The sequence below is a fragment of the Sebastes fasciatus genome, chromosome 21 (genome assembly GCF_043250625.1).
Source record: "Sebastes fasciatus isolate fSebFas1 chromosome 21, fSebFas1.pri, whole genome shotgun sequence".
In the NCBI taxonomy this organism is placed as follows: domain Eukaryota; kingdom Metazoa; phylum Chordata; class Actinopteri; order Perciformes; family Sebastidae; genus Sebastes; species Sebastes fasciatus.
Window position 1 is genome coordinate 23960715 of NC_133815.1, and position 24272 is coordinate 23984986.

The 24272-nt window shown below is 43.6% G+C and overlaps 1 protein-coding gene across 3 annotated transcripts in view; it reads left to right on the forward strand.

Moving 5' to 3' along the window:
- LOC141759297 (partitioning defective 3 homolog) overlaps nucleotides 1-24272 on the forward strand; it is a 432434-nt gene that overhangs the window by 231546 nt on the left and 176616 nt on the right. For all 3 annotated transcript variants that reach the window (XM_074621247.1, XM_074621248.1, XM_074621249.1), the window contains 3 exons: nucleotides 2729-2917; nucleotides 3470-3640; nucleotides 20819-20954. In XM_074621247.1, the coding sequence (XP_074477348.1) occupies nucleotides 2729-2917; nucleotides 3470-3640; nucleotides 20819-20954 (496 nt within the window). The remainder of the gene's footprint in view (nucleotides 1-2728; nucleotides 2918-3469; nucleotides 3641-20818; nucleotides 20955-24272) is intronic.

A 24272-nucleotide genomic window follows, 5' to 3' on the forward strand; every position in this document is an offset into this window, starting at 1 on the left:
CGCTGCATCCTAATAACTCCTCAGCCTCCCGGAAAAAAAAAAAGCCACCTCCTGCTCTATCTTTCCCCGTCTTTCCTCCGCTTCACTCCGTATCCGAGCAGCTGTGAAGGGCACACACCTGGCTGCCATCCATCTGGCTGCGTGTGTGTGTGTGTGTGTGTGTCGATGTGAGTCTATTTAAAGAGGTCTTGCGGTGGGTTTCTGGGGTTGATTGCTCTCACCGCCAGTATTGTTCATGTGGATTTGGCTGCCATGGCAATAACTGCGCACGTACTGTACAATCTGGCCCAATCACATTAGTACAGCGCTGCTCTCGAGCTTCCCGTGGAGCGGGCTCGTGATCGGACGGTCGTCAGCTCTTATGTGTTGGATAAAAAAACGTGTGTGGGGAGAAAAGGGGAACAGGAAACACTCTCATGTCCTTGAGCAAGGCACTCCCGGGAACTTGAGTGGAGCAGCTCAGTGGCCTGTAGCAGAGGCTCGCGCGTCTGAATGGAAGAATCCTCTTGGAAGTAGACAGAGATAGAAGCAGTGTCTCATTTTCTGTCAAACTGTGAGGAAAGAACAACTGTGGGCTGAGATCAGAGCTTTTGGTTTCAGCACATTTACTCAGCTACAGTGTGTTGGCCGTAGCTCAAAAAATCTTTGAACCACTGAACGGAAATGATTCTAAAACATTCTAAAATCTTTACCAGGTTTTCCCGTAGTCAACATAAGAAAGAAAGTGCCAGTTCTTTGATGCCTCCTGGCATTTTACGCCATTAGCTTTCTCTCACACCTCTTTTCCCCTTCTGTTTGGCTGCAAGCGAGAGGTAAAATACACAAATGCTATTCCTTTTTTTTTTACAGATGCTCTTTGTTAGACACCAGTTGAAAATGTCAGAAAAGAGACTGGAGTAGGTGTGTGATGGACTATTTTCCAGCTGAATTGATTGTGCTGGGTGTTAGACACTCAACAGTACTCTCTCACACCTCTCTGGGGACTGGAATGAACCATTTTTTCTGTGTACCATGCATGAAGATCCGCAGTACCAGCCTTACAATAAAAGGCCCAAGAAGGGTCGGGTTCTTAACGTGTCACAAATTATCCTTCAAAGGGGGTGTTGTTCAAAGGAAGCCATCGTTGTTTGAGCGCCAAATTGCTACCTGGCGCTTTCAAAGTTCTCCGCCGTCCCCGCTGTTCCTACACCGAGCTCATGGCGGTGGAAAGGAATTAGCAGCGCTCGGCTAGACAGTACGGCCAATTGACGATGACAGCCCTGAGATATGTGTCATGCTTGCCATCCATTGGCTTTCTTCTCCTGGCCCCCCCATCTTTCCCCTCTTTATCTTGTCTCCCGCCTGCTTTCCATTTTCTTGTCATTCACTGTCCCTGTTCTTTCAATTTTTGTCCCGCTAGTCTCTGTTCTCTTTTTTTTAAATTGTCTTAGTTTTTCTGTCTTTTCACCAAAGTCAAAGTTAGATACTGCAACCTGAGATCTGGATGCAACAGTGACCTTAGTTGTGCACAGCAATAGTTTCCCAACCTTGGTTGGTAAGTTGAGTCATCAGCCCAAAAGACTCAGGTGCGAATTCACAAAGAATGCACTGCAGCCGCTGATAAGACCATGAATTGCACATCATTCGCAACCGCTATCTGCCCCGTCTCAAGGTCCGATACACAAACGATATTTCACTAATGATATTACAGCGCAAACACGCCCATAACGTTTTGCGGCTGAGTGCAATTTGCTCTTTTTTTTTTGCAATTGCAATTATCCATGTGGCAAAGTATAAATGTGCTTGAGGCCAATGTGTCTTTTGTGAGGGGTGAGAGTCAGTCTGAGCCAGAAGCCCATCAGGACCCAACGGGCCCCGACACACTGAGGCGATCCGGGCCAGGCTCGGGCGATATAGACCGGGCTCATTTCACTTCTCTCCTATCATGGTGCCCATATACGCCTCCGTGCCGCAGAGGACACATATGCCTGTGGGTGAAATAATACATCATTAATGAAGGAAAATATTTTATTATATTTTTTTGAGACATTTTTTAATTTTAAAAAAAATGAAATACCTGCAGCGATCAAACGGCAGCAGAAACGATAAGAGAGTATCACCATTAAGAGAGACGCTGTGAGCATTTACGCACGAGGCACAGCAGCGTAACTTCATTTATTATTTAAATAGTAGTATTAATAGTATATTGATTATAAATATAAATTGTATATTAATTATATAAATAGTATAGTATATTAATTATAATAATTATATAGTAGCTTTCAGTAGCTAACAGCTTTATTCATTTATTTTTCATGACACAAATGGTAAATGGACTTGCATTTAATATGGCGCCTTTTTAGTCTTCCGGCCACTCAAAAACATGTCAGCTTTCAGCCGGTCACACACACATTCATACACTGATGGCAATTTGGGGTTAAGTGTCTTGCTCAAGGACACTTCGACATGTGGACTGTTTATCGGACTGTTTTTACAATGAGGCTCATTTGCATAGGATTTTGGACTAAATGTTTGCATATAATCTCATTTAAATACATGCAATCAGCAGGATTAGTTCATTGTTGTCTTATTTCCACAGGTGTAGCTGCTGCAAAAACTGTGAATTCACCCATCAGATTTTGTTTTTTGTTTTTCACTTTTTTTTAAAAACTTTATTAGCACATCAGCAGTGCCACAGCCTTGACACATATCCTTAACCATTCTCTCTTTCTCTCCTTAATACCCACAGCAGTCAGAGGATGATGACATCGTGTTAACCCCCGACGGTACGCAAGAGTTCATGACCTTTGAGATCCCTCTGAATGACTCAGGCTCAGCAGGCCTGGGAGTCAGCGTCAAGGGTAACCGGTCCAAGGAGAACCACGCCGACTTAGGCATCTTTGTGAAATCCATTATCAATGGAGGTGCTGCTAGCAAGGCAAGGAACTACTCCCACCCACTTACGCTCTGACCATTACCCTGATTGATTTGATTGATTTCATTCATTGTTTTTGCTTTAACTCGAGGACCTACAGTACAGATAAGTATAAACATGTGGTGGACTATTATGCTGCAGGGATTATAAATCCGTGTCATGGTGATTTTGAAGTGGTCACTTGATGTTAATGCCGTTTAAGTGGCATGACTACCATGTTGTGAATGATTTCCTTGAGGCAACGATGTTCTTACATATTTTATTATCCCCCTTGAGCTGTTAAATGGAGAGTGTTCATAAATAGCAGTGGTTTGTAACATCATTAACACATTCAAATGTTTTCTAGAGAATGTGAATAGGGATACAAGTTTATGATCTTGCCCTGGTATTTATTGTGATTTTCTGGGAGAAGGGACTACATGTGATCGCTGAAACCCGAGCAGCTGCTGAATGGACATACTGTTCCTGCTCAAAATCTAATGATGACAGTGTTCAGAAGAATTGGATTCAAGTGTTTTATGAGGGATATTTCTGATTTTCTCTGACGGTCTGCAGGATGGCCGTCTACGAGTCAACGACCAGCTCATTGCTGTCAACGGGGAGTCGCTGCACGGGATGACCAACCAGGACGCCATGGAAACGCTGCGCACATCCATGTCCGTAGAGGGCAACAAGCGAGGGATGATTCAGCTCATCGTGGCCCGGCACACGTCCAAAAACTTTGAGGTATCCTAACAGTCAGGGAGGAGTCACACTGATGTACTAGGGACTAATTTGCATCACAAGTGGTCAGATTGTATTGGTCTGCCTTTGAGTTAGAGTGTGAATTGATTTAAAATATTTAATCACAATTAATCGCATGGTTGTCCATGATTAATCGTGATTGATCACTAATGAATCGCACATTTTTATCTGTTTTAAAATGTACATTAAAGGGACTATTTGTAACTTTCAGAATTGCTTGTTAACAGCGACACCTGTGGCCGTGAAGTCAACGAAAGTCAGCGTCGGGCTCGCGCTTGCTCGCTCTAAATATACCTGAACGAGCATCGCTCAAAACAGTGAGGCGACACACGTCAGCTAAAACCACAACATAACTCTATATTTCAGCTGCTTGGCAGTAATGTTAGCTGACCAGACGAAGGTCTCTCCATGAATTCGTGCTGGTTTTTCCTGCCTCCGCCTCCGGTGTCTCCCTCTCCGGAGGGAGACACCGGATGCGGAGGAAGGAAAAGTGGGTCGGTGCCGGGGCTCCGCAGAGAGAAACGCTATCAACGGCACCCGGTCGGAGACGGTAACGTTTCTCTCTGTCTTCACAAGACACGGGAAACCTCTGTTGGTCTGGAGGAGCTGCAGCATTTATTTCTGCACAAACGTCCACTGAACATTCACTAGATATTCTCAGAGCTAAACTAACTCTTCTGCAGTGTGTAGTGAGCGCGCGTTCACGTCTAGAGGCGGAGCGAGACAGCAAGAACGCGCGCACTGTCTGAGTGAAGGCAAGCAGGCAGAGGAGGAGAGGCTCCGGCCACACGCGAGCGCGCATGTGTCCCGACCCGGTACATTTATACGCTTAAAAAGTTACAAACAGTCCCTTTAAAGGGAGATTTGTCAAGTATTTAATACTCTTATGGGAGTGAGCAAATATGCTGCTTTATGCAAATGTATGTATATATTTATTATTGGAAATCAATTAACAACACAAAACAATGACAAATATTATCCAGAAACCCTCACAGGTACTGCATTCAGCATAAAAAATATGCTCAAATCATAACATAGCAAACTGCAGCCCAACAGGCAACAACAGCTGTCAGTGTGTCAGTGTGCTGACTTGACTTGCCCCAAACTGCATGTGATTATCATAAAGTGGGCATGTCAGTTTTTCCTCTCCAAAATTTAGCATCAGTTTGTAGCATTATTTAGCCTCCTTTGCGACAAGTTAGTATGACATGGTTGGTACCAATGTATTCCTCAGTTTTTCTAGTTTAATATGATACCAGTATCTTCACACTAACTTTGAAAACTGAGCCCGCTACAACCTAAAAATCACAAGTTGTGTTAACGCGTTATTATCTCATTAACTTTGACAGCCCTACTTTGAATATGTCTTTGATCTGATAGTGTTATTCGTATGAGCTACCATAAATCAGTATAAGGCACAACATGTTTATACAAACTCAACAAACACACATGCATGTTCTAATTCAAATCCTGACAAGCGGAGGACATATTGACTGAAGAAGAGGGATAGCTACATTTCAACCGCACTGAATGATAAACGAGAGTGGCTTTCCTCTACCTCGCCACCGGCCCTAATCTATCCCCCATAGGTTTTTTTTGTTGCTTTGAGATAGCTGGAGGAGCACCTTTATGAAGCAACCACACCACCATGCAAATCTTCAAACAGTCCCATTTCCTGTGTGAGATAGGTGATACCGTCTCACATTTCCTCCCCATTCTCTGTGTGACTTTCTTTACCCACCGTGGGCCTTGATATGATATCTAAGAAGCACTTCACTGACTTCTGATTGACAGGCCTGCGGAATAGCACTGTAGGATAGGCAGATAAAGGAATATGTATTTCGGCCAGGTGGATATACTGTATGTCATTAGGCAACAGTCAAGAATATTGAGGCGAGGAGATTTCAACCTCATGAAATTGTGATACTGAACTAATCCCAGCCTACCTTTCTTTAGGAGAAACTGCATTCTTTCACATACTGGAGTAAAAAAAAACCAACATGATTTAGCTCAATGTGATATGCTAAGTGTGACTGTGGATTCATGTGTGAATACAACACACTCACGCACGTTCGCTCGCCCTGCAGCCAGAGGTTGTAGATCAGGTTTGATTAGTGTTGCCGTGACTCTAATTGGAGCCCGTGTCCCGTGGCTGTGTGTCAGTTTGGAGCGCCATGCTGAGCCCCCCCCTCTCTGCCCTTCACCCTCCCTGCAAGCCCTCAACCTCCGAGCGCTCCGTCTCCCTCTCTCTTCATCGCCGCACATCACCCCCTGACGCCCTGTGCACTTGTTTTTCTTCTTGTTTTAATGTCAATTCACCCCCCCCCCCCCCCCCCCTCCCCCCAACATGTGGTGCTCCATAGTTTACCAGGTAGGACATGGGATAAATACAGCCAGGGACTGGAGTTGAATTCTCACAGGTAACACTCATAAATTGCCATACATGATGGCATTAGTGTTTAATATAACACTTAAGGACTGTAAGCCTATTGCACCTTTTTTTTCTCAGTTTTAAATGGGGATCCCTCAAGACTGCATACATCTGCTGGATTGCTTTATGGCAAAAAAAACAGGAATTCATTTTATTTTAATAAAACTCGACAAGTCTCATTTGTATATTAGAGTACGGTCTTGACCTGCTCTATATGAAAAGCGTCATTTTTTGTTATATTTGTTGAAATTCTCATTACATCCTGATCCAATCATTTCATTTCGGCCAAATGAAATGATTGGACAGGCTACCTGCCTGAGTGCACTCTGCCCGTGCACTCATTGCACATCATCAGAGACTTCCACAAGCTGCTAGCTTGACAGCTGTGAGTACTAACAATCGGCATGTTTGTATGTTTACATCCATAATGATAATTTTGGGGGAGTGGCTTTGGAGGGAGGCCTGAATGAACGGGCTGTCAATGTTGCCGACTTGGCGACTTTTTCTCTAGATTAAGGGGCATTTGGAGCGAGTGCTGCTAGCTACTTTCATTGGGAAAGAGTTGGCAGCACTGGGCTGAGTTTTTTGGTTGAATCAAAATCAAAAATCTGGCGTACTCTTGCTAGTTTCTCAAGATTACCAACCCCTAGCTTTAAAGGTGCTCTTTGCGATATTCAGAGCATTAATATAGCAGCAAACAACTATTTGTTATGTAAAGATATAGAGGAGTAATGTCTACCTGAGCAGAGAATGAAGTCTATCTACCTCTGTTGTTTGTTGTAATCTGAGTTTCTCCGTGCTTCGTTGACATCGCCGGGTCAGTTGCGCGTGCCTTTTAGTGCATGTTCGTGAGCGTGCCCCACTGGCTAGTTCAAGGCTGACCCACGGTGTCGTCGTGGAAGTGTAACGTCCACCCTCCGGTTCCCCCTTCAGGTTAGCACCGTAAGTTCTTTTTGCACTGTTGCCATTGTTTGCACTATTAGCGCACTTAGCACCGTTAGCTGCGAGCTGACGACTCAACCGTCACCATGTCGAGAGCCGTGTGGAAGAAATTAGCCACTATAAACAAGGAAACGGCAGGTTTAATGTGTTAATGTGGTTACAATGTTGGTTAAAAACACAAAATGTTTGCTGCAATGAAATGTGACGTCACCATCAGGGTTAGATTACCTTGTACCACAACATTTTGACTGTGATGAAAGATAAAACAGTTGCTGCTGTGGTAACTTTTCAGTGCAGTAAAATGCTTCCCTTATGCACCACTTTAGTGTTTTTGCTTCTTACAACCCTTGAAATGAATGGATCCCTTACTCCAACTGAACTGGATTGTACTTCATGGTTTCAGCGGTACCTGAAGCACCACGCCCCCCACCAACGCAGCCCCATGCATTTTTTAAACACAGGGCTGATTTCGGTCTGCACAGCTTTCTCTTCTCCTTCTGCCTTAACCCCCCCTCCCATCCCGTATCCAAACTAGAGGAGAGGACACATGTCCCTCCGGGGAAAGCTCAGCCCCAAGGTTCAGTGAGTTCTATCACTTCGGTCCAGTCACTCTCCTGTCCTCTTTAATCCCTCACCAGCAGGCAGACAGGTAGACACGCTGACACTGAGCAGACAGTTAAGGTCACAGACAAACAGTTTCAGAAACAGCAAAAATATATTTTATTATTACTCTACCACCTGTCTAGGTGGAAAGATGACGCTTTTTACATTACAGCGTATTAAATTTTGGATCCATTTAGATAAACAATTTAGAGAGACATTTTGACAAGTGTGTATATAAGATGACATTTACTTCAACATCAGTTGCTATGAGACAGCATAATGATGATGTTGCAGAAAAAAAAGATGTAAAGAGAGATGTAACAGTGCATTTCAGATTCCATCCATTAAACTCCCATTACAGGCAATCATACACTGCTGAAGATGCAGCGTCGTCAGGAGGCTTAGTGGTTTGAAAAGGTGCCATGGAGTCACTAGAGGGAATTTTAATATACTCCGAGTAGAGAAAAGATAAGGTTGTAAATTAAGAATTTAAGGTCAGTTGCAAACCTCAAATAAGAAAGGCGGAAGTTAAATGTCGACTCAGGCTCCCGGCAGTTACAACCAACCCCCCCATCCCCGCTCAGCCGTGTTGGCCAGGCAGATACGTGTGGAGCCAGCACCAGTTTGCCACTGTCACCCAGCCGAATGGGAGTGAGCACTGGAGGCCACCATTGAAATGAATCAGATCCATCACTGTCTGCAGGGGGAGAGGAGCCGAGCAGCACAGCCTAATGCATCGGGAGGGGGGCTGGGGGGGGGCGGGCCTCGATGGACGCGGCGTATCCAGGCCACCCCGCTCCATGAAAATAGCATTGATTCCATCATCGCTTGGTCCTGTGGGCTAAATCAACTATTCTTAGAAGAGAAGAGTGTAATGCTTCTTGGTAGTTTAAGCTGCGTTGGTTTGGGTGGGTGTTTGCAAAACCAAAACCACACACACCAGTCACTGATTCGGCATCCCATTTTCTTCTACATGATGTAACTGAAAATGTTCCACCCATGAATACAAACATGAAACACCTTAATGGAAATATAAAATGCACCGTGTGACACTCTCATTGTGTGTCAGGATGACCGCTCAGAGTAGCCTCTCCACATGCATGCACAGACAAATATATAATCCCAACAAAACACACACACACACACACACACACACACACACACACACACACACACTCCACATGTTGCCCAAGGTCTCTCAGAAGCCCATTTGCTTTCAGCAGGACTTGGGGCTGGATCCATTCAGGCATATCCTCTCAGTGGCGAAGACAAGTGCTGGTTCATACTGCTCATGATTACACCCGTGTCTGAGGTGGAGTACCTGCTCTATTTTTTGCTGCCATTAAAGCAGTGGCCTTTGCCTTGGGTTAAAATGAGAATTTTACCCTGACCTTGGAATAAAGAAAAAATACTTCAGCATGATTAAGGATCGATTCAAGTCTAACAAAGCGGTGTTCCGCGCTGTATGAGGACTAAGAGTCCACTAAAGTGTGGATTGTTATTGCTCCTAACGGAGCCTAAAAATATGTCGAGGAAGGCTGTCCAACAGTAAAAGATTTTTCAAATCCTGGCAGATGTTGAAAATGTGAGAGACCCCACATATAATGACATGTTATGTTCAATTTTACAGTTTTGTTCCTATAGTGTGTGGTGAGCAACGATTTGGCCAAAGCAGCACACCACACACTAACAGATTCGTTCATGAACAACAAGAGTCCCGACTCTAAAAAATGGAAATCTCGCGTAATCTCTCACGACCAAACGTGACTTTAGTCAAAACAAATATGGCGGACGACCGGCAGGAAGAATTAGTAATGTTATTTTTTGCACTAATTTGTACTGAAAATTTGCGAAGAAAAAATAAAAATCGCGGATGAAATCATGGCAGAACGTTAAATAAACATTTGTGTTGTTGCCACAAATCAACAAGTTGTTCCTTCATTTCTGAGGTCCATGGTACTACTACTTTATGATTCACGTTTTGCATTAGCCGCCATGATGGCGGTTGTTGTACTTTCTTCTTCAGTCAGCTTGGTTCTCAATTGTCTATCGTTCTTTCCCACGTGACTGCATCATCGGCTGTCCTCGGGGTTCCCCACACACAACAGGATATCGATCGAAAATATTGAACATGTTTAATATTTACCATTTGAAAGCGGTGCGGCCAGGATGGACTACCGAGTTGATCGGGGGATCTAAAAAACACTCTTAACATATGTGCGTAACACTACAGGAATAGAAACCAGTTCTAATACCAATACCTTATAGTGCATTTGATGTGTAATCAGACAAAAGACAAAGGTAGGCAGAACAAGTGTAAATCATTTCCAATATTCTTAGCACATACACAAACACACTCTCTTTATCCACACATGCTTTACCAGAACAATTACTTTTTCCCCTGTTCTGGTTCCACTGATAGCCCTTGTTTGAAAAACTACCATTCTGCCCCAGATAGTCAAGCGATATGATTGGTCACTGGCAATTTGTTTGAAGCATTATAATTGCACGGCTGCTTCAGAGGCTGTGTAATTTCTCTTTCTATATCTGAGTTCTATTAATATATCGTCACATGTGTTTAAGCAATTAAATTCATGAAAAGTCATTTCAATTCCATTATTTTTCATGGCCACACTTCCTGAATGTTCTCCGTCTTCCACGTTTTTTAGGGCAACGATTGATCCTCGAGCCCCAAAACCTGTGACTTGATCAAATGCAGATCTGTTGCAGTAGTTTGGTTATTGAAAGTATAGATTTGTTTTCAACTTTATTCCCTCCGTTGTTATTAGTTTCTTAAAGATGTGCATGCATTTATTACATAATTCAGACATTAACTCTGATATGTCAATGTTTCTGTAGGCTACCACCCGTATTTATCACCTTTCTTTTGGGACAATTTGAAGAATCCTGTGTATGTTTTTTGGAAGTATCGCTGTTGTGGGGTGCCATAGGAATCTTAATAATACAGTAATGTTACATTAAATGAAAGAACCTCCAATAGCCATTTGCCACTGGCTTGAGGCACGCATGTAAGAATTTGGTGAGGTGTTCTGGATAGACTGCAGAACAAAAGGGTGATCAGTTCCATTCGTGGTTCAGTGACATATAGACCCAATCTCAGAACCCATCGGCTATCGATCTGACAACAGATAAGCTTCTGGGGGGCAAGGGGCTATGTTTCTGGGGTTTCGGTGTAGCCGGTGGATATCCGACCAAGGCTTCCTTTTCCGCGCACTGCTCATTGTTTACAGTCCAATTAGCAACTTGAGTTGCGAGACTGGAGTTGGAGTTGACGTGTACGACCAGATTGTTTCACAAGAAGCCAGATAACAAACTCATTTTAAACCAATAAAAAGCTAAATCATTGTCAGACGATAGCCGAAGGGTTTCCAGATTGCATTTCGGCCAATGCGTTCCGCCTCTTTTGCTCTCCACACGGACTGTTTACCTGCATTCAATCAAAGACTGCTTGAATGTGATTGGTCAATACTATTCAGACTACAAACGGAAACCAGATCATTTCCGTTACCAAAATGGTGTCCCTTTGCCTACAGGTTCTTATATGAATGCAGTATCGGTTTATAAAGTTCCATTCTTGGTTCAGTGACATATAGACCCAATCTCAGAACCCATCTAAGAACCCATCGGCCAAATCATTAGCAGTTTATTTGAATCTTAGGTCTTAAGTTGATCCGCTGCTCTCATCTGTGCTGTGGCTAAAACTGACAAATCGACCATTGTATGGGCAGAACAAAGAAGTATGCTTATCATGAGACATCATCAGAACTCATTTCAATACAAAGAGAATTATAGAGAAAACGAAAATAGCGGCTAATGTGCGGAGATTTAAAGTTATGTTATGCCGAGCCTAAAAGATGGATAAAGATGGATTTTCTATGTCTGAGCTTATGTCTGAGAACCCCCCTCGCTCCCTCGCCCCCCCCCCGCCGCTCCCTCTTATCCTGTTTATGAACTTTCACTCAGCGGTGGATGTTTGTTTCTGTCTGTTGCAACAGCCGTGGCAGTTCGTGACACTACTAAGATATTTATCACCAGCAGCATCTAAAGGCAGACAGGCTGATGATAAGCACGCTTGTGGCTGGGTTTCATTTCTCTGATTTGAAATTCATCCCATGACGTACGCACACGCCTCTCCGCACATTTATGCTGTTATTTATGACGGAGATTTCCAGCAGACATCGACTATTTTTGACAGACTGGCTGTCTGGTGTATTTTTTTTTTTTTGTTGTCCTTCTTGACAGCGCTACGGCAACTTGCCAATGAAGCGCTGCATTAATCAGAGCCACAAAAAGACACTTCCGCCGAGATGCTTCACCACAAAAAACCTTTCTCATCTTCCCTGTCTGTGTTTGAGACGCTAGACACATCTACAGATTGAGTTGAATTTCACACTGTACTATTTTTACACCGCGGTGCTCCGCCATAGAGTTCTCATGATAATTCATGAGACGAAGCCTCCTGCCTAAGGACGGGCGGCGCTATCACTTCAGTCCATTCGCTTCAGATATTTCTTAACTTTCACTTTCTTTTTTGTGCTTGTCTCAGCACGGCTTTCCGTCAAGACCGCCTCAAGACATAAATGTAAAGCTTTTATGTAAAGCATTCGCCCCTCTTTTGACCACTTGAAAGACTTTCCAGTCCAGCAACCCCAATTATGTAAATACCATGTGGGACAAGAAACCACTGCAGAGTTGCCCGGTGCATTTAGTCACCTGAGAGACTTGTTTCTGGTTTCCTGTTTTCTCATTTCCCTAAGCCACTGACATGGCACTACATTTATAGAAATGTCCAGCGGTGTCTGCTATTCCTCTACAAATGAAACACTAGTGAGGCTGACATTTACTACACTGCTGAAGTTTTGATATGCATGACAGCTAATTAACGTCAGGGCTTTAAATTGAAGGAATGTGACGGGCTCATAGCAGCATGATGCATAAGGATGACAGGACAGCATGAAAAGAGAGGTGGGGGGGTTAACCCACATTTTTAGGCTGACATAATGACATGAGGCAAGATTACATACAACAGTAAGTGGAATCACAATGATGCAATTTACATATGATCAAAAATGACCTTCTCAAACCGTTTATTGTTTTATCTGAGGCCATTTGCTTTCTAATAATGACCAACTAGGGATCATACCATACTCATACCATACATACAGTACGCTAACCATTAGGGAACATGGTCAGGCAGAACACACAGGAAGCAGACCAAAGCAGAAGATACTTTATTCCCTACGTTCACCTCAGCATTGTTGCATCATAGAGCTCAACAGTGACCACTTTTTGAACCGCTCTGGTTCTTGAAGTGAACATCCCATTCATTCACTCCTTTGACGTAAAAAATCCTTATGTAAAGAGTTGTAAGCATGGAACCAAGCCAAACATACGAGATTAATCGTGATCATAAAACATTTGATTTGGAGCAAAAAAAAACATAAAAAAATGGAAAAAGGCAAAGGTACAAGACTGTGTACATAATTATTTCAAGAGTGAAAGAACTGCTCATCCCATAATCCATTTCGAATGGCGACTCGCCGCATCTGAAAACTCTCGAAAAGCGTTAAAACTAACTGTTGTCGATCAGACAGATTCCGCAACTGCATGCCTTATTTCTCGCCTCAAACGTTTTCAGAAACACATTTTGGTGAACTATTTTTATAATGCAAGAGAAAGTTTCCAAACGAGCCGCCATTTACAAGCACGTGCCATTACTACGTGTACACGTGTGCGTTATACATTTCCTTGGTAACAGCAAGCTCCACCAATCAGAGACGTTACACTTAGGATCGGGGTACTTCTTCATGACATTACGAATAAAACATGTTTTTCTTAAATCAAGGTAGATATCATACGGACTTGTGGCTTCTACAAGAGCATATACCATCGTTTCACAATCTCTTAGCTCGTGGTAAGTCTACTTTGGATGGTTACGACATTATAGCTAACATTATAGCTAATAATAAATTCCACAATTCATAATATGAATGGGATTTCACTTCCGAAACCTTCACCGTTGAGCTCTATTGGAGCTTGCAGTCATAGTAGCTTAACTCTGTGAAGAGAGTGGATACAACAGCTTATTCTGTATATAAAAGAGCACCGAAGTAGTCTCCTCAGCATGCCAATGACTCTGTTTGTAATCCATTCCAAAAGCGCTGCTTGTTAGTCACTAAGAGAACGTTTATGCAAAGAGACAAGGGGGAAGGAAGTGGCTGGCCCTAACAAAAGATGCTCACTTGGATGAGAGAGGGGCTGATCGATAGAGCCTTGAGAGAGCTATCAATCAGAGCCCCGGCCTAGTAAATTATGGTTTTATTAGTATTGAGCTGACCACTGCTGGGAGAGACCTTAAAACATTGAGATGCTGGCCCACATCATAGGCTAGAGAAAGAGAGGGAAAGCTGTGTTGACCCCCCCCAAGTTAAAATGGAGTGATCGAAGTCCAGTTGGATCATCATCATCCCTCTCTCATAGCAAATAGCGGTGATTCATGGAAAGAGGATAGAGCGAGGGGCACAAAGCGGTGCACTCTGGGAAATGCAGTTTGCAATGAAGTGGTGGCTAAATTGAGGAAAGTAGATCGCAGAGCAGCAGAAATGCAATTCCAGCGCTGCTGGGCCCTCATTCCCAGCCGGCTCTCTGAGGACTAACTCATTTAGGAACAGCAGGGGAAACTCAATAGGACCAATTGAGAAAATAATATATTGAATCTGGTGGTTGAGTGGGCTGCTTGGGCGCGGTGGAGGACTGCCGAGGTGAAATGTGTGCTAAAAACCCAAGTGTTTAAGCAACATACACACTTGTATTTGAATACATACACAAACACACACACATTCCTTTCGCTTGGCAGCATAATACACATAGTGTTCACTTCACTTCACTGTACATGATACTATTGCACTATGCTTGAACTTGGCTAGTATGAACAGACAACCAGAAAGATCCCTACTGAAGAGAAGAAAAGATGGAAGAGTATTTATTGGTATGAGTGAAGGACGTGTTTAGAAGTTAATTTCGCAAGTTGGGAACCTCTCATGAGATGGTTAAGGTTAGGCATTGACCTTGAATGGTTAAGGTTAAGTTAGGTCGTCAAGTCTTTTTCAACTTTCAGATCAGATTTCGCAATTTGTGAGTTACCTTCTAAACACGACCATGAGTGACTGTTAGAGAACAGTGGGGTGTTGAAAAAGTTGAAGTAAAACTGATGATGTAAAAACCTTGTTGAGTGAACATTTTTAAAAGTAGCTCATATAACAATGGAATCATTAAACCATCTCACTCTGTGTTGTAACATTACATTGCCCTCTGCAGCACAAGAGAGAGTTCAATATATTGTAATAGTCTTCTAACTAGATTGTACAGGTAGCAAACCTGCTAGCCAACAATGAGGTAAACACGACCCAATAATCATTGAGCCATACGGTGTTAATTAGATATTTTGTATACATTTGAATGTTCTGAGTTGATCTGAAATGTCAGCCACGCCACCAGCACGATTCTGTGGATTGCAGTGTTGCTCTATTAATTGGTCGTCCCATCAGTTTGGTCCAGCCTTGAATATCTCAATAATTATTGGATGGATTGGCATGAAATTATGTACAGACATACATAGTCCCAGGAGGATGAAGCCAACTGACTTTGGTGATCCCATGATTTTTCCTCTAGCGCCACCATGAGGCTGCCATTTGGGGGTTTTGAGTGAAATTTCTCAACAATTATTGAATAGATTGCCATGAAATTCCCCAGAGCATGAACTGTAATTACTTTTCATCTAGAGCCATTATCTGGTAATTTTTTGAATAATGCCATTCCCATCACCCCCAGCAATACATTGTGTATAATTGGCAAATATTAGCATGCTAACTAATTAAACTAAGATAGAGAACCTGATAAACATTATACCTGCTAAAAATGATCATGTTAGCATTGTTATCATGAGCATGTTAGGATGCTAATGATAGCATTTATCAGTACAGCTTCACAGAGCTGCTAGTACAGTATGGGGGCGATCACACATAGATGCAACGTAGTAGTCTCCGGCCTTCCATAAATCTGTATCTCTGTGGGTGTGTTGCTCCAACTGGACAGTGGTTTTCTGACGAGGCTGTAATATTACGCACAAAGTTTGTTTCCCAAGTACCGAAAGCTTTGTCTTCTGTCTTTTGCATTGTGTTACTACAACAATGTCTCCTGAGACTGATCGGCTATAGTCCTGTATCTGTGCTGGAAGCGATCCACACTCCACTATAGTGGAGCAGACTAGTAGACAACTCTGAGCTTCCGTTTCTGTGGGAATCACTTGAGCGTGATTGGCTCACTTATTATGTCTTTAGTTGGAGAAACAGCAGTGGTGGAACAGTTAAACCTGACCAGAAGTTATTCTCACATACCCTGCTATTGTGCTGATTCCCCCTCTGCATGATGCTTTTTGTGAAATCAAAGTTTTGCTAAGAACTCCTAAAAGACCTGGGCACCCTCTTTGGGAAGCAGCGGCATTAGATGGGGCTGTAGGTGGATGTGAGAAGCTAATAAAAGTGGGGTATCTAGCCAGCAGTGAGGTGAGCTGTGCCTGGGGCAGGATGCAGCGGCTTAAGGATTGTAATTACAGCATTATGGTAGAGGTTGACTGGATTAGGGCCACAGCAACAGGCTGAGACCAGGATTGAAGGCCAGGAAATGGCCACGGACTAGACATTATTAGCCTTAGTTGACAGCTTAAGACTAGCCCTGTCAACACACTGCTTCTTCTTCTCCCTCACTGAGTATACTCAAGGTCAGGGATATGCTGATGCACAGGCAAAAACACATTTGTGCATGAGTCTGCACTTAACCACAAACGCATACAAACACATGTACATGAATACAGGTATGCACACACACACTCTCTGCCGCTCCATTCACACATAGACAAATAACAGCATTACCTTGAACACACAACCACACACAGGTGTGCTCAGTGAGTCCAGAGGGAGCTGAGCAGCAGATGATCTTGACTGGGCTAAGTGTAAGTCACAGTGCTCTGCCCTCTCCCTCTGTCAACAGGATAATCCACTCTTTAAATGACTAGATTAAGACAGATTAAACACATGATGAGGTGATGAGAAGCGGTGGTAAGAAAGGACTAAAATCTCAACAAAGACACTGAATAAAACATCCACTTTTGGACAAATAAGCTTCTTGATCACCGCGATGTTGCTGTTTTTAGGTTTAACCTTCCCCCCCTCTTTTTCATAGATCCATTTTATCTGTCTATTTTAGGGGAGTACAGGGAGTCTTTAGGGGGAGATAGCAGGTCAACAATAGATGTCACATAGAAGTGCTCTATTATGTCTCATAAATTGCTGCAGCAATTTTTGGGTTGATAACATTTTTTACACAGATTTGGTGCTACATTTAACCAGTTTTTACCTCTCCAGAATTGAAAAAAAATGATCAATAATCCCTCTAAAATACCACATTAAGTCACCAAGACCTCGAGGAACACCATAGAAAAAGCCATGCTGTGATTTGGTTTCAAAAACTTTTGACATTTGGAGATTTCTTCAAGAATTGCATTTTTCGGCGATCTGATGTCGAGCACTTCTGTTCTGGAAACTGCTCAGAAACCCCCTTATTGTCAATCTAGCTAGGAAAGCCATCCATCCTCTGAATGCTCTAGGTCTTTAGTTTGTGGCTATAAAGTTTCATGAGGCTGTGATTATCCTAGAGGTCACCACAGGTCATTTTATACAGTGAAGTTTCAAAAAATGGTCTCACTATAATGAAATGGCTACTATGGGGACTAACATCATCACACATGAATACAAGTGGGCTCATTGGATCCACAAGAGTCTCAGTTTTACAGTGATACCCAATTTATGCAATTATCAGACTGTTTATAGACCCCAGTATGCAGAAATATTCAAATACACCATTTTAGAATAGGCGAGAATAACACATTTATACTGCCCCAAACTGCATGTGATTATCATAAAGTGGGCATGTCTGTAAAGAGGAGACTCGTGGGTACCCATAGAACCCATTTACATTCACATATCTTGAGGTCAGAGGTCAAGGGACCCCTTTGAAAATGGCCATGACAGTTTTTCCTCGCCAATATTTAGCCTAACTTCAAAGCGTTATTTAGCGTCCTTCCGACATGCTAGCATGACATGATAGGTACCAGCGGATTCTTTTGTTTTTTCTAGTTTCATGAGAGGTTAAACACTCTGGTACCATTTTCTTTTTTGTCTTATGACGCAATCTTGATGATTGACGCTCATGTTTACGATCACATTTTTTCTCCTGTTCATTATGCATCTGTGCCTGCGCGGGGATCAAAATAGATTTCCTAGGAAAAGATGTAAACGTTGAATCACTTCTATGTTTTCAAATATCATGTGGCAGCAGAGAGTGCAGATTTTACATGATGAAATGTCACAGCTTGTCATGCATTAGTCAGTAAACATTCACAAGTCAGTAAACATGCGCCGTGTGCTAAAGCATTAGTATGCACGGAGGCAGACTTAATTAATACTGGATACACAAAGATTAAATAGCTGCCATTTTGCCTCTGCGTTAACTTGATTCCAAAGTCTATTTGCCGTAGAAGCCCAATGAATACTTTTAAAATGAGCGTGTTCGGCGCTCGGAGACAGAGGAAGACAGTTACATAGTGGTCTCTGAGATCTACTCCTCTTGACACATCCTATACATAATTTTCATATCATTCGGTCCTCAGCTGCTCGCTCTCTGTCCACACGTTTTCCCTGCCTCTTACCTGAAACACTCCATCTTACTTCCTCTCGGCTTCATGACAGATCTGAAGCAGATTAAAAAGTGCAGAGAGGGGTTGAGTAAAAGAGAGAGGAGCGAGTACAATAAATCTTTATTTCCTCAATTTGAGCTTTATTGAGTCTCAATCATCTAGGGACACGCTTTTTATTATAAGGCTGGCAGTGGCCTTGGCTCTGATTGTAATTGTGTCGACCCAGCCCCCACCATTTCACACACACACACACACACACATTCCCTCCTCGCCCCTCGCTCTTATCAACGCGCTGTCCCGATAAAGTCCGGCGCTCTCAACCTCATTAAAGCTCTCATTTATATTAAACAGCCGATAACCTGCTGTGCGCCTTCCAGGCTATGCTACTCCCACGGAGAGGCGACTTGGAAGCACCCACACTGCGCCGGGGCCTCAGCTCCCACACCCCCACAATCCTCCTCTTTCTTTTTCATTCCTTCCATTTTTGTATACCAAAAAAGCTCCACTCCTCTCCTCCTCCTCTCTTCCTCTTCCTCCTGCTCTCCTTGTCTTCCTGCTGCGGTTGTTGTGTGATCTTTTACTCCCCTCTCTGTTGGCCGGGAGCCAGCAGAGTGTTGTGAGACATCAATATTAGCCAGGGCCTCCTGGTTTAAAGCATGCTTGAGGTACAAAGTTGAACTGCGCGAGACTATCTAGCTGTAAGGGAGCTATCTGTAATAGGTCCTGTACTGGGAGTTCTTCTCTGGTGCATTCCCCCGGCTGCCCAAAGGCTGCTATGAAGCATTGTGGGAAATAAAGCCCAGGCCCACGGTTTATTCTCTAACTCTCTGCACGTGGATGTGAGATTTGTTTTCCCCCTCTCTACTTCCTGACTCTCGCTGCGGTAGCTCCTTTTGTCTAGCTCCCTAAAAAATTCCAATATTGGCTTTTGAAGATCTGGGCCCAGTGGTTCCAGACCCCGAAGACTAACCGCTAACCGCGTCCCCCCGCCAACACCGACACATGCACCGAGTGTGCAGCGGGCTCAATAACCAGCAGCGCGGCGTATCGACCACATGGCAAATGTCACTGGTCCATTTACTGGAGTTCATTGTTAGAGACAGCTGTCTATCGGCCTATGGGAAATCCATGGAGCTTTATCCAGCTCCGACTACTACGGGAGCCGCTTCACACTGCTGAGCCGGAAAATACCGACGTAAGCCGAGACGGACGCCGAAGCCCCGGTTCCACGTTTCTGGAGTATTGATGGCATCACATTAGGAGCCATATCATGCACACCCATTTCTTCTTTTCTGTGTTTGTGTGTGTGTAGCTTCCTGTTTATATGGTACATGCATGCCCACTGCAAAAATAATCCATAAATGACCAATTCAAAACAATTTATGATCCATCTGTGTTTTTGATTTGTGTCAACACACATTCACTTGGGATTATTGATTATTTCAAAGGCACAATGTATCAGTCTCAACTTGATTTACAGCGCTTTTAATATACAGAACACAAGATGATAGCTAAATATAAAATATTAATGTTCTTTAATGCTGTAAAAAGTTGTAGTAAAGCATTAGTAGTAGTAGTTAAGTAGTATAGTAGTAGCAAATTATGCTGTTTTCTATTATTGTCAGTTGAAAAACACAAATTGTAGACTAAGGGCGCTTTCACAAGCCATAGTTCGTTTGGCTAGTCCAAATCAGAGTTAAGTGCATGCAGTGCACAAATTAAAGGAGACCAAAATAAAAAATTATTTGCTGAGGGGCGCGTACAAAGGAGCAAATTTATATTTTTCTTCTCAAGAGCTGCCAATTTCTAAGCAGGTAATCGCGGACTTTGATGCTGTCAGAGTGTTTCCACTTTGACTCGGCACTGGTCAGCAATGCGTACTAATCCCTTCTCCTCCAGTTTATGACTTTATTTAGCATATTTTGTATGTTCTCATCAGCCCAGATGTCAAACAAACATCGAACTTCTGTAGAAGTCCAGGTCTGTCCTCTCCCGCTCATGTTAACCTGTCGTTTACCTGTGTCCATCTCTACAAATGCCCACACAGGCAGCCTGCGTTTTGGCTCCCTTGGAAACGGTCTGCGACCACCTTGGCTTGGTTGTTTTGGTCCACATCAGAGTATGATTACTGCTTTCACAACTGCATAAACGAACCTCACCAGAGTTTGATTAAAACAGACTAAATGTTGGCTTGTGAAAGCACCCTAAGATGCTATGTTTGAGAATGACTCAAACCTTTCGGTTACGAATGTGAACATACCTCAAATATTTGTGGTGAATTTTTTTCATATTGACCCTTTAAGGAAAATAACATTTTCCGGGCTATTTATCAGACTAAATGGAACATTTATTTTGCACTGTACCTATTTCAAGCCCCATGTCTACTCTTCATCTCTCCCGGTATCTCTAGGACAACTTCGGCAGCCCTCCGGTTTCAGAGCATTCCGCAAGCTCTCTACTGGACAACCACGAGCGGCGGATTTCCGACTCGATGTATGAAGGCTTGGACAACTCCACACCGGTGGCTAATATGATAGGACGCATTGGTGAGTCATATTATATCTGCAATGTTCTTTCACCCTCCCTCTCAGCACATTTGTGTCTCTTGCAACCTCTAACACACAAAATTACTCCACAAATTTGATTTATTTTGGCCCGTTCACACTGATTGGAAGTGTGGTTGACCTGCTAACCTCGTGCTCATTGGATATATATTTCCCGCTGAATTGGTGCCGTCTGTAAACCGACATTCCCTGATCAATTTCAACACCCACCCCTGCCGCTCTGCGCTTCCCTTAAACCCCCAACCAGCATCACCTTCAAAGCCTTCATCCCCCCTTCACCGCTCTGCATCCCAAGGTACGCTATTTCACTATTCAAACCTCTCAGGGATTAACGTCATCCCCAATCCTCGCTGCCTTCACTCCACTCTCGACTGGTTTCACTCGGGTCAATTTCCATTCTACCCAGTTGACATCGGCATGCTAAGATCTCGTCTCTTCAGGTGTATTAGAATTGGCAATTCAATCCACGGTCAGTCGCTGCTGTCATCTCGACATCGACGGACCTTTCACATATGCATACGCACAGGAGCTGAAGGTGATTGCATCAGTGTGGGGGGGGGTGTTTGTGGGGGATGATGCAGTGTACTCCATTCCCCCTTTTTCTCAACACACACAGTAGTTATTTATGCTCTTGTTTTCTCGTTCTACCTTGCTATCCCTTTCTTATTCACGTCTCCTATTCATACTTGCCAACCATGAGACGTTAAAAATAGACAGGATTTCAAAACTAAAGCGGGGGCCCTCCTCCAGAAAAATTCAATTTCAGAGACTTTGTTTCTTGCATTCTGGTGACTTGAAAAGAATGAAAATAACAAAATAATAAGTACCTTGCAACAACATTTTATGTTAAACTTTTAATTTTACATTTAATTCTCAGGAAAGAAAACTGAATAATTTGCCCCTCTGGTGTGAACTTGAGTGCCCCTCATTGTCTTACCCCTGCTTGAGTATTTCTTTCTCTCAGTACTCTCCATTTCTTTCTCCGTCTCTCACCCCCTGAAGGCCCTTTCAGACACAACGCGACAACGGCACCACTGAGCTCTGAAACCCGTTATTTCCAACAGCTCGCGCCACGCCACGACGGCTTTTTGCTGCGTCAAGCAAAGCCCAACTGTGGGCGCTGCACGCCGTGATGCGGCGAGCACACCTCGAACATGTGCTCAAACTGCGCTGTGTCGCGGGCGTAGACTGCTCTCTTCTGCTGGGAAACCACATCTGGTGTAGCTGTATTGTTGTCTGAGTGGAAACAGTAGGGCTTACACACTGTATAGCGCCAGAAACATTTTGAAATATCGAAAAGGAAAAAAAAAATAGGGAGAAATACGGGAGAAGTGTAGCTTCGAGAGGAAACCGGGAGAGGGCAATGAAAAACGGGAGTCTACCGTGAAAATCAGGAGGGTTGGCAAGTATGCTCCCATTTCTTTTTCTTCTCCCATTTGTTTCTATCTCCAAACTCCTCCTTTCACCATTTTTTATCCCTACCATCTCACAGTGTCCTTGTCGCTCACTCTTTCTCCTCTTTCACCTCCCGCCCCGTCACCCTTCCTCCCCTCCTCTCCTTGGATGGAGAGAATTTGTAATCTGTCAATGATCCACACTTTCTCCCTCTCTGCCCTTCTCCCATTCATTCTCCCGTTTCTCTCCCCACCGTGTCCCCCAGAGCGGTGCCACTCTGCCACTGATCATAGAAGATCAGAGGCTGTGTCAGAGGCATCTGATGGTTAATTAAGCTTCCAGATCAATAGGGCTTGCCCCTGACACTCTCTCTCTCTCTCTCTCTCTCTCTCCCTCCGTCTCTCTCTCTCTCCCCTTTTCACTCTTTCATCGTGTTTTTCTCCTCTATCCCAAATCAAATGTTCTCAAATTGGTTTGGTTTTCCCCTCTCTCAGTTTGGGCTTATTTATTCCACTGGCTTTTCCGACGCAGTCTTTTCAGAACGCCGCTGTGATCATAAGCGGCAACTGTGGGCGCGCTGATGGAAAAGTTTCTTGCCATTGAAACTTCAAGGGACGCCCCGGCACTCATCCTGCGGAGTGGGTGTCAAATGAGCCAAGTGGAAAAGTTTTAGGGGGCGGGGGCGGAGTGGGTGCTAAAGCAGTAAGTTATCACAGCCGAAGCTCGGCGGAGTCTCAGATCTTTGACGCGGCTTGTCTCGCAGCGAGAGAATGTCAGCTCCTTTTCTTCTCTGTCTCGAGGCTGTCTCCGAGTCGTGCCCTCATTAACCCGTGACTATATTCTGTGACAGGTCTTCATCTTTTTTAAACTGACACAATTCAGTTATTTAAATTTTCTGATGCAGTCAGAGTTGAGTTTATATTCATTACGGCAACACAACACTGCCGCGCTGAGGTAAAATGCAGCACCTGAGAAAAGTAAAAGAGGGAATTTACTGCTGCCAAGGGGTCAGGCAAAATGTATCTTTTTGCAGTTACCGCATATCTGATCATCCTCCATTCCTCTTAAATCTTCAATTCATTGAAAATGTATATTTTCTTTTGTCCTGAGAATGCAATAAAACGCTCAGAAGAAAGTCTCTGTCTTCTGGCCTCAAGCAAGTGGCAATGACCTTGCATGTCACTGACGACACAGAGCTAAGAACTAGTTAACCTTCATCAAATGCTTCTACATTTACTTTCAAAGCAAATAGCATCAGTGTTCCTCACATATCGTACTCATTCATATTCATCCAACATGTTTTTCTTTTTCTTTGCAATTCTAAAAATGTAACCAGCATGTCAGTGTACTCCACTTTAGTTTGAATCGAGGCGATACATAAACACACACGGAGACATTGTAAGAATATAACCTAACACAATTTTCTTCTTGCCGTCTCATCACTTAGTAAGACACTGTGAAATGTATTTTTCTGTGCGGATTGTATATTTCTGAAGGCTAGAAAGACAGCAGCTGCTTCCGCTCTCCATCTTCTTCTTCTTCGTGTTATTTCAGGTATTTGGGCTCAGACATATTGCCCGGCGTGTGAGATGTGACAGTAATGGTTAGAGGACAGATGCTGAGATCAGCTCGCGCAAGGTCAGGAAGCGCACAGCCACCGGGGCTTGACTGACAGCTCGACGGCGAGTGTATCTAGACCTGCTAAATTACCGAATCACGAAGGCCAGACGTGTGGAGTTTGGTGGTGTATGTTAGCTCATAGATACAGCTCTGCATGCACATGCTGTATAGTTGCATGCACACACGCACAGTCACGTACAACCTCTCCATCGAGTTAGGCTCAGTTTCCTGATGTGAGCCATACATTTTTTTTTCCTCAGAGCAAATAGTGATTACTGACAAAAC